The 17,049-nt window shown below is 38.0% G+C and overlaps 1 protein-coding gene across 12 annotated transcripts in view; it reads right to left on the bottom strand.

The window, feature by feature from the left end:
• Nucleotides 1–17,049, bottom strand: part of SYT16 (synaptotagmin 16) — a 240,768-nt gene that overhangs the window by 13,795 nt on the left and 209,924 nt on the right. For all 12 annotated transcript variants that reach the window (XM_049113234.1, XM_049113233.1, XM_025442796.3 and 9 more), the window contains one exon: nt 14,157–14,346. In XM_049113234.1, the coding sequence (XP_048969191.1) occupies nt 14,157–14,346 (190 nt within the window). The remainder of the gene's footprint in view (nt 1–14,156; nt 14,347–17,049) is intronic.

Raw genomic sequence — 17,049 nt, 5'->3', positions numbered from 1 at the left:
CCAACCCACCTTTCTCTTTCCCTTTCACTTCTGTACCAACTGTATATACTCTGATACCACAAGTGATATCCACTTTCCCATTATTTCTGTTCATTAGTTGGGTCTGGATGTGGCTTTAGCCAGGAATTTTTGCTAACCACTTGTCCACATCCTGACCTGATCTGGTTAAGATAACCCCTCTGTGGGCTTCATCAAAACCTAGCTTCAGATTATCCCAGGACTTAGTACCTAGCATTATCACTGATTGCTTACTCATCTGCAAGGGTTTCAGTTTGAAAGAGGAAAGGCCTTGTTTATGACTGTACCTCTGGTTCCTGGCCTAGTATCTAAAACATGGTAGACATTCGATATATATTAAAGATTCTGTAACATATATACGTGACTATTCAGCAGGCTCAACTTTCTTTTTTCTTTTGGTCTTGGGTTTTTAAACTTGCAAAATGAAGATAAACCCCTTGGTTTTATCACCTTTGCACTAGAATGCTATAAAATGGTGACTAGCTTCATAAATTTAATGATTTATAGAAAGGAAAGAAAATATCCAAATTTTACTAATGTACTCTATTACTTCTGCTAAAATTCCTGAATAGATAATTATAAAGATAATTATCCTTGAAGACAATTATATTTATATTACAATCACTTAAATTGACAATTTCTTGACCCTCTCTCAACTATAATTTTTACCACTACTTGTGTGTGTCCTAGTCTTAAAAAAAAAAAAAAAACTAAATGTTAGGGCGTTTCCCAGATTCTGTCATTCTGTACATTCTGTTCAATGTAGGCTGAAAGCTGATTAGTGTTTACTGCTCACTTTCCCACCTAACAACCAGTCAAACTTTTAAAAGTGTAAATCCAGATCTCTGTAATTTACTGTTCTCTACAAGAGCATTGTAAGATAGGAAACAAATTACAACCTGCAGTTTTCTTTCTATGTTGATCTTTTTCTATTCCGGTTTGATGTGTTATTTTATTCACTTATCTGCTGAGAAACACAAGGTGTGAAATTACACTTCAGGTGTGAAAACACTTCTCTGTCTCGGAAACAGGGCTCTCCACTCTTCAAACTGCTCTACATAGAAAGCTGTCAGAAAACCAGCAATAGGGGAGTGAATCTGTGTTTCCGCAGCTGTACAGCTACATGATTCCTATAGGAAAAGTTCAATCCAGTCACTGTACTGCTCTGGCAATTCTTTCCCCTCAGTTATGGCAGTGGGAATTGAGTTAATGTTGCAAACAAAGACCTGCTCATTTCACAAAGTGCAATTTCAATCTTTATCCTGTCACAGATCACATTCTAATTACAAAAAAGGCCATTTACTACCAAACCACCATCACCGAAGCTGAATTATATGTGTATGACAAAAGGGGAAAATAATCATTTTATCAACAATCCAGGCTGAGGGCACCTAACCAGAAGAAGGGAAATGTTGCTGATTGTTCCAGCTCAGAGGGAATCTTCCTCTATAGTAATACTGTGTTTACTTTTCAGTGTCCAGAGCAAAGGCTGTGCCCAAGAAAGTCTACCTATGAGGAACAATGCAGCGTACACCTGGGGTCTTTTGGGATTCAATGACTTATTCCAATGAGCACCAGTCAGAATGGATAAAGAAAGAGTCAAGTGAATATAAAACGTAATTGAATTCTGTTTTAATTCTTTGGAATTGATAGTATTGCTACAAAACAATACCAAGTGATATTTTATCTTCTGATAATGATTGAGAATGCCCCTCAGTGGTTCTAGTAACTCAAAACCATCATTAAAAGTTTGGATGAGTCATAATTCTTTGATAGTCTTCGATGCTGTTCTTCTGACTCCGCTGTGTCAGCTGCTTTACCATCATTGTCTCCTCCAAAAAGGAAGATGCCATGTGTACCAAAAAAAAAAAAAAATTATAAGAGTACACAATCTTCAATTTATCATGGCACAAAAATATGTCATTTGAAACTCAGAAGTCATTTTTCCAAAGAAATAACACTGTCTGCCCATTTGCAACATGATTATCTACTGATAGTACTACAGACTCTGCCTTGGGACAGGGCACCATGACTGTCTGGGCAAGAGAAAAGAATTTGCTCATTTAACTTCCCTTTTCCAGGACGCCTGGGTGGCTCAGTGGTTTGGTGTCTGTCTTTGGCTCAGGGCATGATCCTGGAGTCCTGGGATCAAGTCTCACATCAGGCTCCCTGCGTGGAGCTTGCTTCTCCCTCTGCCTATGTCTTTGCCTCTGTCTCTCTGTGTCTCATGAATAAATAAATAAAATCTTAAAAAAAATAACTTCCCTTTTCCTGTTAATTTATCCATAATTACAAGATATTTTAAGCATATATAAGAGAGTAGAGAACAATGTTACACATACACAAATATCAAACACATGGACTTGTGATATTGAGCATTTGTCATATTTGCTACTGATCTTTTGCTTTTGTTGGATTTTTAGGAAATAAAATATAATTAAAGATCCTTGAGGACCCCTCCTTGATCCTATTTTATTTCTTTTCTCACTAAAGGGAATTACTACCCTGGATTTGAAGTTCATCATTTTCATATATGTTTTTAGATTTTCACTAGATGGGCACTGAGGGGGGCACTTGATAGGAAGAGCACTGGGTGTTATACTATATGTTGGCAAATCGAACTTCAATAAAAATTTTTTTAAAAAAACTTTTCACTATATAAGTAAACATAAATATATCCAAAATGTACTTAACAGAATTTTGCACATTTTAAAAAAAGTATTTAGCATTTTACTGTAGGTATTCCTAAAACTTGCCTTTTTTCATTCAGCATTATATATTTTATATTACCTATACTGATATATATATCTGTGATTCATTTCTTTTAAGTGCTGTATAGTATTCTAAACCATAATTCACTTGTCCATTCTCTTAATTAATGGATATTTATTTATAATTACCGAGAACTGAAAATAATCAGGTATCACTGAATATTTTTCATTTTATACTGTACAAAAATTTGAGAATTTTTTCACTATATGTCTAGGAGTAGATTGCTAGCTCTTTATAAATTCTAGATACAAAATCTTTGTTATAGTTATTGCTAGTATCTTCTCTTTGTATCCTTTTATTTTATAGTGACCTTTGTAGTATAACTGCTTTAAATTTTTTGTGGAGAGAGAGGCAGAGACACAGGCAGAGAGGGAGAAGCAGGCTCCTCACAGGGAGCTCAATGCGAAATTCAATCCCGGGATCACGCCCTAAGCGGAAGGCAGACACAACCTCTGAGCCACCCAGGTGTCCCTTATGCATTAATTCTTTAAGAAATCTTACCCAAACTCAATAGTCTCATATATTTTCTTTTTTGAGTCATAAGAATTTATTTTTCATATTTGATCTTTAATCTACCTAAAATTGATCTTTATATGTGATGTGACATAGGGATCTATATATTTTTTCCATATGGTAAGCATTATTCATTAAAAATCCTATTATCAAAAAAAAATCCTATTATCTCCCAACTGATTTGTAATACAATGTCAGATACCAAGTTTCCAGGCTTGAGTGTCTTTCTTCCATCTGATAATAGTTATTATCATCATTTTATAATATGCCTTTGTATCTGCTATGAAGAATACTACTATTGTCTTTTTAAAAACTTTTCATTATTTTAAGTTCTTGCTTGGTTTTACTGGCTGTTGCATATGAATTTAGAACCAGCTTGTCAGGTCCTATTTTTTAAAAAAAGCAAAATATACGAAAAAAAAACAAACCCTAAACCCTGTGGGGATTTGGGTTGGGATTCTAGTGGATATATAGATTAATGTGAGGAAAGTTTTTGTCTTCACAATATAGAACATTCCCACCAATGAACATAGTTTACTTATCTATTTTGTTTTCTTTTGTGTCTTTCAAAAAGTTTTACATTTTTCTCCATCATTTTCTTAGTCATCTCTTATTAATGTTACCCTTTGATACTTAGGTACTTCCTCACTGTTTTACATAGTAATGTTTCAAAATTCTACTTTCTTTCCTTTTTTTTTTTTTTTTTTGTGGGGGTGGGGGGATGAGGAGGGGCAGAAGGAGAGGGAGAATCTTACATAGGCTCTGAGCCCAGCAGAGAGGCTGACCAGGGGCTGGATCTCAGGATCCTGAGATCATGACCTGAGTCGAAATCAAGAGTCAGCTGTTTAACCAAGCCACCCAGGCATGCCTTATAATGCTACTTCATAATTGTTATTGATGAATTAGAAAATAACTGGTTTTGTATGAGAAACTTCTTAGTTCAAGTTTGTAGATTTTCTAATATAAACAATTTTTTATGAATAATGATAGTTTTGTTTCTTCCTTTCATATCTCAAATTTTTATTTCTCTTTCTTACCCTACTGAATTACCTTGAGCATCCAGTCTAACACTGAGTAAGAGTGGTGCCAGCGGGAATCCTTATTTTATTCCTGACTTATTAAAGAAATTTCAGGATTAAGAATGATAGTACAGATTTTCTGTAAATGCCCACTACTGAGATTAAGCAAGCTCCCTTCCATATCTCATATTAGTTGTTGATATTGAACACCATTTTCACCTTTCTGTGCAATTTCCTGTACCAAAGGGGCATACAACTTAAAACTACATTTCCCTAAATCTCCTGCCAGTAAGATTCCACTAATGAATGCTGTTTGTCTGAGACTGGAAAGTAGAAGGAAAGGGGAGCCACGTCTCTCTAGATCCAGTAGCTGGCATGCATCTAGGCACTACAGATGGCAAAGTAGGGGTTTTGCCCATGGTGTTTAAACAACCTTATGAGAATAACTCCTTTCCTACACAAACAGCTCAGACCATTTTGGCATTTTTCCTGTGATGTCTGTACTTCTATATTTCCTAAGGGAGCCCTCCCATGCTTCAACCCTATAATAAACAACATCTGACTCAAAGTATCCAGACTATTTCTATTTCCCTGACAAAATATGACTGATATTGTAAGTGATCATCTGGACTGGATTGTTGCTGTAATAAAAACATGAGAATGGGCACTGGCATCAAAGGTGGGTGCCAGATGATGAAGAGATCAGAGGCTAGGACAGTGGAGACCCATAATCCATTTTATGTGATGGTAAAATCACCATCTGATATAAGTTGGGAAGGAGGGCATAAACCCAGTGAGTTTGTTGCTCTAGAGAAACAGATTGGAAAACAGAATGTTAGAAGTGTATTTAGTACTACTAGCTTCATTTGGGAGGCAGAGATAGACAAAAGGTAAGCTTGGGAAAGAACTGGCCAGTGTGCAAGGAAAACAGAAGGAAAAAGAAGAAATACTGAAATTCAGACCTTTTTGTAGTTGGAAAAGCTGTTTCCAGACTTCCAAACAGTGAGAAATGGATTTTAAAAGAATTCAAACAACAAAGGCCCAACAAACCTTCTCAGCAGAGTAAGATTAGAATGAATCAGGTCAAATATCAAACTAAGGATGTAGTCTTCATACCAGATTTGAGTTGACCAGGCCTTGTGACTGACTGAGTTCTGAATAATTCCACCCAAGCAAGAAATTTCCCATGCTGTCTCTTCCCCTTCCATGACAACAATGAAGGTCACATTTTGAATATGGTAACATTGTCTCATTAGATGGAAAGAGCCTGTATGCCTTCGTCCCAGCTGAGAGGACTCACCTGGATCACTATAGACAATGATGTAAGGGAGCACTGAACTTTGCTGTGTTGAGCCACCCAGACTGCAGGGCTTATTTGTTACTGCATCTTAGCCTACTCTATACTAACATATCTTCTATTATCCATCTGCTGAGTTCTCTTTATCAATAATGCATAGTGCATTATTCAAAGGCTCCTTTTGTACCTGTTGAGATAATCATAATGGTTTCCCAGAAATCAGTTAATATGGTGAATTACAGTAGCGGATTTTCCTAATGTCAAACCCTTCTTTATTTTTCTTTTATTTATTTATTTTTTTTGCTTCTTAGTCTCCTTGCTGAAAAGTTCCTTGTTAAAAAGTTCTTTTTTTTTAATTTATTTTTTATTGGTGTTCAATTTACTAACATACAGAATAACCCCCAGTGCCCGTCACCCATTCACTCCCACCCCCCACCCTCCTCCCCTTCCACCACCCCTAGTTCGTTTCCCAGAGTTAGCAGTCTTTACGTTCTGTCTCCCTTTCTGATATTTCCCACACATTTCTTCCCCCTTCCCTTATATTCCCTTTCACTATTATTTATATTCCCCAAATGAATGAGAACTAACAATGAGACTGAAGAAAGAGAAATTAAGGAGTCAATCCCATTTACAATTGCACCCAAAAGCATAAGATACCTAGGAATAAACCTAACCAAAGATGTAAAGGATCTATACCCTCAAAACTATAGAACACTTCTGAAAGAAATTGAGGAAGACACAAAGAGATGGAAAAATATTCCATGCTCATGGATTGGCAGAATTAATATTGTGAAAATGTCAATGTTACCCAGGGCAGTATACACGTTTAATGCAATCCCTATCAAAATACTATGGACTTTCTTCAGAGAGTTAGAACAAATTATTTTAAGATTTGTGTGGAATCAGAAAAGACCCCGAATAGCCAGGGGAATTTTAAAAAAGAAAACCATATCTGGGGGCATCACAATGCCAGATTTCAGGTTGTACTACAAAGCTGTGGTCATCAAGACAGTGTGGTACTGGCACAAAAACAGACACATAGATCAGTGGAACAGAATAGAGAATCCAGAAGTGGACCCTGAACTTTATGGGCAACTAATATTCGATAAAGGAGGAAAGACTATCCATTGGAAGAAAGACAGTCTCTTCAATAAATGGTGCTGGGAAAATTGGACATCCACATGCAGAAGAATGAAACTAGACCACTCTCTTTCACCATACACAAAGATAAACTCAAAATGGATGAAAGATCTAAATGTGAGACAAGATTCCATCAAAATCCTAGAGAAGAACACAGGCAACACCCTTTTTGAACTCGGCCACAGTAACTTCTTGCAAGATACATCCACGAAGGCAAAAGAAACAAAAGCAAAAATGAACTATTGGGACTTCATCAAGATAAGAAGCTTTTGCACAGCAAAGGATACAGTCAACAAAACTCAAAGACAACCTACAGAATGGGAGAAGATATTTGCAAATGACATATCAAACCCTTCTTATATGCCTGAGCTAAGCTCAGTTCGTTGGTAATTAGAATTTTTTTTCTTATACATTATGAGGCCAGGTGGGCCAACATAAACTACAGTGTGAGTGGGAGGATGAAGGGAGGGGAAACAGGGAGAGACTGGGAGCAAGAGAGATAATATAGTGTTGTATCTATTTTTTACACAGCAATTTTAATCTCTTTACATTTATTATGATCACTGATAAATTTTTATTTATTTTTATCATTTTGTTTTTTTTTATTTTTTTATTTTTATCATTTTGGTTTGTGCTTTCTAACCTGCATTTTCTATGCTTTTACATATCCTTTTCTGGTTTCTACTGATCCACTGACTTTTCTTTATTCTAATTTATTCCCTCTATTGGTTTGAAAGTTAGATGAAAATTTTAACACGTACTTTGATTTAATGTCTAAGATTAATATTTCTACTCCTCTTAAGCAACATAAGGATCTCACAATTCTTTGATTTCTATTTCCCCTTCTCATTCTCCATGTGACTTCTGCCTATAACTTCATTTCGACTTGTTGTTGTACTCCCAATATATTAGTCATTTTTCCTACTGCTGCTTTTTTGTTTCTTGCAGTATTTACCTACATGTTTACCAAGATTTTTGTTCATTATTCCTTCCTGAACTTTACCATTTCCTTCCAAGTTCAATTTCTTTCCTTCTGAACTACATCAGTTAGTAGTTCTTTCAGTGATAAACCCTTCCAAACTTTATGGAAAATATCTTTATTTTTCCTTCACTCAAACAGAATACTAAAAGTTGAGAGTGTTTTCCTCTCATGACTTTGGTGATATTGTCCCCTTGTCCTCTGGCTTCTGTCATTGCTGTAGAAAAGTCTATCCTTGGTCTTACTGCCATTCTTCTATAGGTAACCTGGTTTAAAAACAACAAAAACAAAAACAAACAAACAAAAACAACAAAAAATACCACCACCACCAAACAGCTTGATTGGGATATAATTCACATAACATGATAACCGTATCTCCCTCCTGTTGCTTTTCTGTCTAGATTTTTCTGACTAACTTCAATATTGTTGTGGGAGTTCAGTGGGTTAATGGAAGTAAAGGATTATCACCTACGCACTCAGTAAATTAGTGCCACATATAAAATCTCCATTTAATTCTGAGCACACAGTGGTTACTAATATACACTGATAAATACATATTTGGCTGAAAACTGGACCAGGATTTTGAAGGAAGGTGATATGCCCGATATCTGTTCATTTTCATTTAGCCCTTTTCCCCCTTAACCTGCACTCCATTTGTACAGCTCACCCCCTACATCCCACCTGTTCTTCGCACTCGACATGAGGCAGCTTGATATGCTTTTTTTTTTTTTCCTTTGCTCTAGTCTCTGCTATTGTGAGTGCCAAACAAGGTTAATATGCTGGTGCTCTAAGTATTATCATTTGGGATGTAATTATCACATGTGGCTAATCATGCACATGCTGAGACACTGGGAACTTGTTGTTTTTAACTGGAGGGGACATCTTAATGATAGTTTTTGACAAGAACCATTATATGTGTGTATATATACACAAACATATACACAATGCAGTAATGCGCTATAGGAGACATAGTGAAAATAAAGATGGAGAAAGAGAACCTGCCAACAGAATAGCTAATATATTTTTTTAACTTAGCACTTGTATCAGTAACATTAGCTTGTTAACCTCATTTAATAGGGAAGGAAATGAAATTCAGAGAGGTTAAATCAAATGTCGAGGCCATGCAGTAATTGGGTGGCAGGCAGAACAGAGCTGTTAAATTGTTAGTGAATTGCTTTCCCATGAAGCCAAATTTGAAGGATAATCAAATGTTTCTAATTCTCCATGGAAACTTTTTCAAAAGCATTTGGTAATGCATATCGAGATTTCATATATCTACTAGGTACTATAAAACTGCTTTTTCACCTGAAGCATCCACCATGTATAGATATGGAGACTATTCCTTGCCATCAGTTTGTAGACTAGCCTATGCCACCCTAACAGCAATAACGACAATATTTTTGAACACTGACCACACATACTAAATGAAGTATTACCTTGAGAACGGCTGGCATGGTTCTTGGCACACTGTTACATGACTGAGGCTAAGATTAGTTCATGCTGTTGCTTCATTTATATGTTGTTTCTGAATTGGTTCAATGGGCTTCTTTCAGTAATTTTCAAATAGCCTATTTTATCATCCCTAGCCCACCTATTATATGAAAAAAAATTTATAACATGGGCATTTTCCAAAAAGAAAGAAAGAAAAAAGTATGTAGATAGATGCAAATCTAGATACAAACCTATCTATATATCTATATCTATATCTATATCTATATCTATATCTATCTATATCTATCTATCCATCTATCCATCCATCCATGCATTGGATGAACAGAGAAAAGGTTAAAGTTAGAAATCAAGAGGTACTTGGTCACACACTTTTTCTTGGGATGGGTGTGGTTTATGGAGAGTGCTACAGAAGATGTCCTTAGGTTCAGTTGCTTGTTACTCTATCCTATCCATTTGAATCAGGGGGATAAAGTTGGACCTTGAGATGTCAACATAAATAATCAAAAACAATGTGATTCTAACCACAGAAGCTGAGGCTTATATTTTATTTTTACCCACTTGACCCAGCTGAACTATTCTAGACTAGACCAGCTTTTTCTGACCAATACTGTATAAGTAGAATTTTCAAGTACACTGAAAATTTGAAATAATTATACAGTGGACATCCATATATACTTACTGCCTAGATTCTACATATGTTATATTTTGCTTTGTTTGTACTATGGACTGAATGTGTGTATTCTCCCAAAATTATATGTTGAAGCCCTAATCCCCAACGTGATGGTTTTTAGATACGTGACCTTTGGGAGGTAATTAGGTCATGAGGGTGGATCTCTCTTGAATGAGATTAATGCTCTCATAAGAAGATATGAGAGATGATTTCTCTATCTGCCAGGTGTCTGTATGCAAAGCAGGAAGAGGGTTCTCAGTAGGAACCAAATCAGCTGGACTTTGATCTTGAACTTCCCAGCCTCCAGAACTGTGAGAAGTAAGTTTCAGTGAAGCCACTTAGTCTATGACATTTTTGTTGTAGTAGCCCAAGCTCATACCATTTTCTTTCTCACATACCTGCTTATCTATCTACCCGTCAATCCATTCTAGCTGTTCATCATTACTCTTCACCCATAAACATTTCAGCACGTATTTAATTAACCAGAGTTCAATATTTTATGGTTCTTTGTTATTTTAAGGAAAAATTAACACACAGTGAAATGCACAAAGCCTAGTTCCATTCAGTAAGTTTTGACAAATGCAAACATCCATTTAACTCATACTCCCATCAAAATATAGAACATGTCCATCACTCAAAATATTCTTTCATGTCTGTGCCCAGTTCATCTTAACACCAATACCAATCCTAAGGCAACTATTCTTCTGCTCATTTTCAGTATAGACGAGTTTTTGCCTATCTTAGAACTTCCTATAAATGGAGTCATGTAGTAGGTACTCAGTATATTTTTGAGATCCCATGTTAATTTCATTCTTTTTTAGTTGTTGAATAGTATTCCATTATATAAACATATCTTAATTTGTTTATTCATTCATATGAACATGAGGACTCTTGCAGTTTTTGCCATTGCGAATAAATCTGCTCTGAACATTCTTGTGCAGGTCTTTTCTTCTTCTTAACATATGGGTAAATGTCTAAAAATAGAACTGCTGGATTTAGTGCAAGTTTAGTTGTGTAAGAAACTGCCAGGCCTTTTCCCAAAGTAGTTGTTCCATTCCCACCAAGAATGTATTCTCCACATCCTCACCAACACTTGGTGGAATCAGCCTTACTTCTAACCATTCTGGCACATGTCATAGAGACTCATACCTAAGAATGCTCTCAGCAGCTTCTGCTTATCAGCAAAACCTGACTCTCGCTGAACCCTCTCCTTCAAGGATTTATCTCAGAGGTTTGAGAAGGAGGGCTTACATTTCAGTGGTTTATTTCTTCTAGGGCCCTAGTAGTAAGAGGAATTTCATCCACTATCTGCCCACCTTTCCTCTATCTTGCTTAGGAAGAAAAGTTTAAAATATCCTAACAGTCATCCAACTGGATCAGGTTGGCAAGTTCAAAATTATCTTTTGTTTCATGATATATTTTGAAGCAAAAGATTCTCACTTGTAAATCTCAGCTTTTCTCAGTTTCTAGAAATATTTAGAAACTTTGATATTCTAAAGAAGAAAAGTTCCCAATATTTAGGCTCAACCTATTCTCCTTTAGGCTTCTCTAAGGACCATTCTTCTTCAATTTTCATAGCTAGTCTGTAAAGCAGGATTGGTGTCCCTCTTTACAGAAGAGGAAACTGTCCCAGAGCCCCAAAGGGTTTTACGACCCTCACACAAGTGTTACCACACATGTCTCTACCCTGGCAGGCAGTTCCTGTGGCAGCCTCTGATGCAGGCTCTGGTGGCACCTCTTGCCCTCTGTCCACTTCATGGGGACAGTGCACTTGGCAGTTTCCCTCAGCCACCCATCACTCCCAGGCTCATTCATCCCCCAGCTTGCATCCTCTCTTCTCCCCCTTTCTTCCAACTCTGCTCAGTTATCTCATAAAACTCTTGTTCTGTCTCTTATTTTCTTCCATATGGGGACTAAAAATGTATCCTAAGCTTGCCTGATGACTGCCAAAGTAGTGCTAGTGGCATAATAAAGTGAGACATAATGAAGAACAAATGCCATCAACATCTAAAGCCCTTGAAAATACCACGAGATCCCTTTTACAATCTCCACAAAGGAACCTTCTACTTTCTCAGCCCCTCCTGAATAAACGGGTTTTTCCTCAAGTACCAGACTCTACATAAACAAAAAATTGTTGTCTTCACTACTAGGCTTCTGTTTTAATGAACAGCATCACAGCAACATTGTTTTCTATTACTCTGGTTGCAAAGATACAGCATGTCAGTTAGGGCTTAAATTAAATTGCAACATTATGTCTACAAAAAAAATCATGTAGCAAATGCCAAACTGACTTAAACTTCTGGAATAGAATCAATTTCTAAATTAGGACTTGCCTTTTTTTTTCTTATTCAGTTTTAAATATTTGTTACAAGAATTTCCTCTTTGGCATGTTTTCTCTTATATAGAAATGTATAATGATACAATAGTACCATCCTCAACATCACAGCTTTCTATGTAGTATTTCTACCTAGAAAGTATATATGATTATAATTCCATTTTACAGATGAGGAAGCTGAGATTTAGTAAAGTTTAGTAATTCCCATCTAGTAAGTGGCAGAGCCTGAATTCACACCTTAGCTTATTAGCCTTCAGCTCATGCTTTCTTAGCCACCATATTACCACCCAGCACACAGATTAAAACTTCCCAGCATGAAATGGAATAGGTCATGACTGTGTGATTCACCTCCATATCATTCTTTGCCACACCACCATGTTCTACCCAAAGAATTACACAGATCTCAACACATTTCAGGAGGATAGGAGAAAAGTGGCAAAAGCTCTAATGGAAAAGCAGCGAATAGAGGTCTTTAATAAGTCCAGAGCTATTTTTAAAAACAAGGCTGTATCTAACAAAGAGACTAGCTGTGTGATTAATAATCAGCACCTATGATGCATTTAAATAGCTCTCACGTGGCTATGAGCATCAACCCAGAACATTACTTATGTATCTGCTCTCTTGTTATCTGGAGAGCTGGGTTTTCCAACTACCTTGCTCTAAGGGTATTCAAATAAATACAGATTGACTAACAAGATACCACTGAACAGAGACTTTGTGGGCTGTGACACAGTTAAAGCCTAAGAAAAGAGAGAGCCTGGATTTGCTATAGAAGCTGACACTTTTCTACTAGCATGGCTGGCTCTTCACCTGATGCTGACATGTGAGGCCAGAGACCATTAACTCCTTTAGCCTACCACGTTGTTACCAACTTCATCCTTATTTCAGTAACACTCTGGTCCCCGTGGTGGATAGGCTCACTTGCCCTCTACTCTACCCCTTCTAGTTTGCCTTCTGGGCTTAAAAGGTTGGAAATTCAACAACATTTTTCAGACTCCCTTGCAGCTAGAACTCCAGGTACAAATTAGGTTCCTCTCATTATATGTATTTGCATGAGATCCAGAATGCAGAAGTGATGCAGAAACCATCTTCCTATCCCCCTTTTAAACTACTTTTGCTGACAATTATTAAGGACGAGCTAACTTTGAGCAGTATTATTTTGATGCTCAGTCTCTAACTTCTTGGGTCCTGATAGGCAGTTGTGGCTGTTTTCAGCAGCAGCATTTTTATTTCAGGTTTCTGAACACAGGACTGCAGCTATGGGAGTACCTTGAGCCTCTCTTTCCAGTGATGATCTCCAAAGTGGTAGCTCTCCTGGTAAGTCAGGTTCATATTACCCCAGATCCTCCTCTTCCACCTCCTCCTCTGTCAGCACCATAACCACTAATATTTCTTATATGCTCACTATGTGTTAGGCATTATGCTAAATGCTTTATGCAAATCGTTTTATTTAAACCTTCTGCCAAAAAACCCATAAGGAAAGTATTATTACCATCCCTTTGTTCCAGATGATTCTACTGAGATTCAGAATTGAGAGTTAAATTGTACTGGGTCAGAGCAAAGCTAATGGGTTAAGTGGGTAGAGCTGGAATTTGACCCCAGCTCTGCCTCACTCCAAAGCCTAACTGTGCCTCTTTAAAATTATTTGCAGGGCTAGAACCTATAAGCAGATTTTAATTGCCCATACACATTATATTGCTGAAAATACATCACTTCCCTTTCACCATATACATGCAGAGGCCAGCCTATTTTGCATGGAGATACATCCAGGTATTGAAGAAGCCTTCAATCTAATTAGAAAGGCATTTTAATATTCATTCAGAGGTATCACTTTGTAAAAACGTGTCTAAGTCATACCAAGATCATTTCTTTATAAAAGTTAAAGAATTAAGACCAAAGCAAACACAGCCTTCTACTTGCCCCTGGTAGGCCCAGAACTGGGGGTATAGCCATGCACTTACCAGGCGCTCTATTCACAGCGAGGTTTCGGAAATGGCTGCCTTTGATCATTTCCACAGATAATCGCCCCGTTGTGGCATTGTATGCCAGCCCCACCAATAGCTCTGGCGCCCCTCCATGAGACAGCGACTGCGTGGATGAAGCACTATCACTGTGAGAAACTGCAGATGGGCTCAGCGGAGACTCTCCACTCTGGAGGGGAAGAACAACAAAGAATCCATTGGTCCATGCTGTATGACTCTCTTACAGAAAGCCAATATTATGTGTGGTGAAATTGTGGCCCCATCTCAACTGCTGCCAAAGATTACTAATGGTGCACTTGGTGTGAATGATAATGGGCCTGGGGAGTGCAGGCCTGGATGAGATGCCCTGCATTATTAGCTGACATATTTGCTTCAAGAGCTGTCTCCATTCAACATTTCCTCTCTAAAGATGAAGCGGACAGAGATATTATTACTAGTGTAAATCAAACTCTCAGATACACGAAGAGCTAATAATACATTTAATATAGACCAAAAATTCCCTCCTGTGTAATTTGTGCTGAAATGCTTCTATGGAACCCATCCACTCTAGGCAGGAGTTTTGTTTCTGTTCTCTGTAGCTTCTTGATAAATGTAGCAATACAGGAGGCACTTTGTCTTCACTAGAAAAGAAATAGCCACTACCATCTACCGTCACATAGAACATTTGGCCTCTAGTTCTGCTTCATAGGGTCGTCAGGAATATGCCAGACGCTACATTTTTACCCCCCTGGTGAAATGAACTACATTGAAAATGGGCACTTTTATGACTGTTTGGCAAAAAAAAAAAAAAAAAAAAAGCGCCCATGTGTAGACTATAGATCTCAGAGACCTTGCATGCACCAGGTGAGCCTAGGAGACAGACTGTCTTCTGTCCTGTTTATTTACACGCTTGCTTCTCCAAAGTACCCAGACATGTTGGAAGGAGGAGAGCAAAGCATGTTGACTCTCATTCGAGAAGTATAGTGGGCAGTGGCTCCATGGGGACAAGATGACTAGCCTCTCAGAGGCTACCACCACTTCCTCCACCAGAATCAAGTGCATCAGACTTAGCTCAAACTTTCTTCTCAACATCTGAAATAATTTCCTAAAACTTTTTATCAAAAACTCCAACAAAATGAATACACTAAAAAGGATTAGATATTCTTCACATCTGTATGAAAAGACCCTGTTTACCAAGCCATGATCCCTGCTATCTAGATAGATGATGACAGTCTAGTAGTGACATATTTGTTTAGTTTAGGGTAAGGATCCCCTGTGCTTCTACAGAAGCATCTACCAAGATACCTATCACTACAAAGCTTGCCTTTCCCATCACGTTTTGAATCCTTATAAATCACTCTATCCAGTGCATAGTCCAATGCCTGGCATATAATCATGATCAACAGATAAATGATGAAGAATTTTTACCTTCAAAGTTCTTTCACACTGGCTCAGCTTCCTACTCAACTCTGTGCCCTTAGGACAAAACCTGGCACAGAGAAATAGGGTTGTGATCATACCTACTCCTATGCCTTATAGTGCAGGATTCTTTCTGACCTCCTCTGGCTTCCATTTTGCAGGGTTTCAGATATACTTTACACAGAGCTTAAGAAAAAAAAAGGAATTTAAGCAGATATGAGACATGATCTGGCTTGTATTTTTTTTTTTAAGATTTTTATTTATTTTAGAGAGGGAGCACTAGTAGTGGAGGGGCAGAGGGAGCAAGAGAATCCTAAGCAGACACCACAGCTGAGAGCAGAGCCTGACCTGGGGCTCCATCCCAGGACCCTGAGACCATGACTGGTGCCAAAATCAAGGGTTGCATGCTTCATGTACTAAGCCACCCAGGTGCTCCTAAAAGTCTCATTTGGGTCCCTGGATTGGGAATAGTCTGTAAGGGGCAAATGCAAAAGCAGGAAGACCACTAGGAGGCCATTTGAGTAATCCAGCAGAGTTAGGTTCTGGTTATAGTTTGAAGATAGAGCCAATAGGATTTCAGGTTGACCTGAACAATTAAAAGGATGAAATTTCCTTTAGCCAAGATGGGAAGGCAGCAGGTAGAATAGATTTAGGGAGACAAGTCTGGAGATATTAATTTTGAGACATCTATTAAAAATTTCAGTGGCTGGATCTCCCACTACTACACTCCAGACTTTCTGGCTCCTTTTCTCCCCCTAGACAGGACAAGTTCCTTCCTACTCCTTGATGCCTGCATGTGCCATTCCCTCTGCCTGGAATCCTTGGTCATCCACATGTCATCAGTCTTGACCCCTTGATTTGAGGAGTTCTATGTTTTATTACCACTTCAAAGACACATTCTCTGACTCTTCTAAACCCAGAGCAGTCTCTCTCCCTCTCTTTCCCTTCATGTACCCTGGTTTGCAATTGTTGCCCCTCTTCCACCAGGTTGTAAGCTCTTGAGGGCAGAGGCATCACCCTTTCTGTTCTTTCCTACATCCCCTCTGCCTATACAGTATCTGACATAGCAGCCACTCAGTAAACATTTTTGAATGGATGACTGATTGGCCTAATAGCCAATCAGACAAGATAGCTCCCTGATCTTTCTCATGGTTTTTATAAAGGAGGCCCTCATATTAGATGACACTTAACCCCCAGAAATAGTGGGTTGTCCATTTTTTAGACATATAAGCTATGCTGTCCTTCCTCAAAACCCCAGCAGGAATGCAGAGGATAAGGCACATGGGAGTTGGCCAGTCATATAAATGGAAGGTCCTAGAGGTGCTGGAGATCAGGGCTGCTGTTGTAGCCCACTCAGAAATACATGTTAAGGAGCTCCCCTTGAATGTCCCATCTCTGAGATTCATCATAATGCATATTAAGAGTGGGGCAAGAGGGAGAGAGTCAGACCACAGGTCAGTTAATCAGCAAGCTA

The sequence above is a fragment of the Canis lupus genome, chromosome 8 (genome assembly GCF_003254725.2).
Source record: "Canis lupus dingo isolate Sandy chromosome 8, ASM325472v2, whole genome shotgun sequence".
Taxonomy (NCBI): Eukaryota; Metazoa; Chordata; class Mammalia; order Carnivora; family Canidae; genus Canis; species Canis lupus.
The sequence above is the reverse complement of the archived record's forward strand: the minus strand, read 5'-3'. Positions and strand labels throughout refer to the sequence as shown.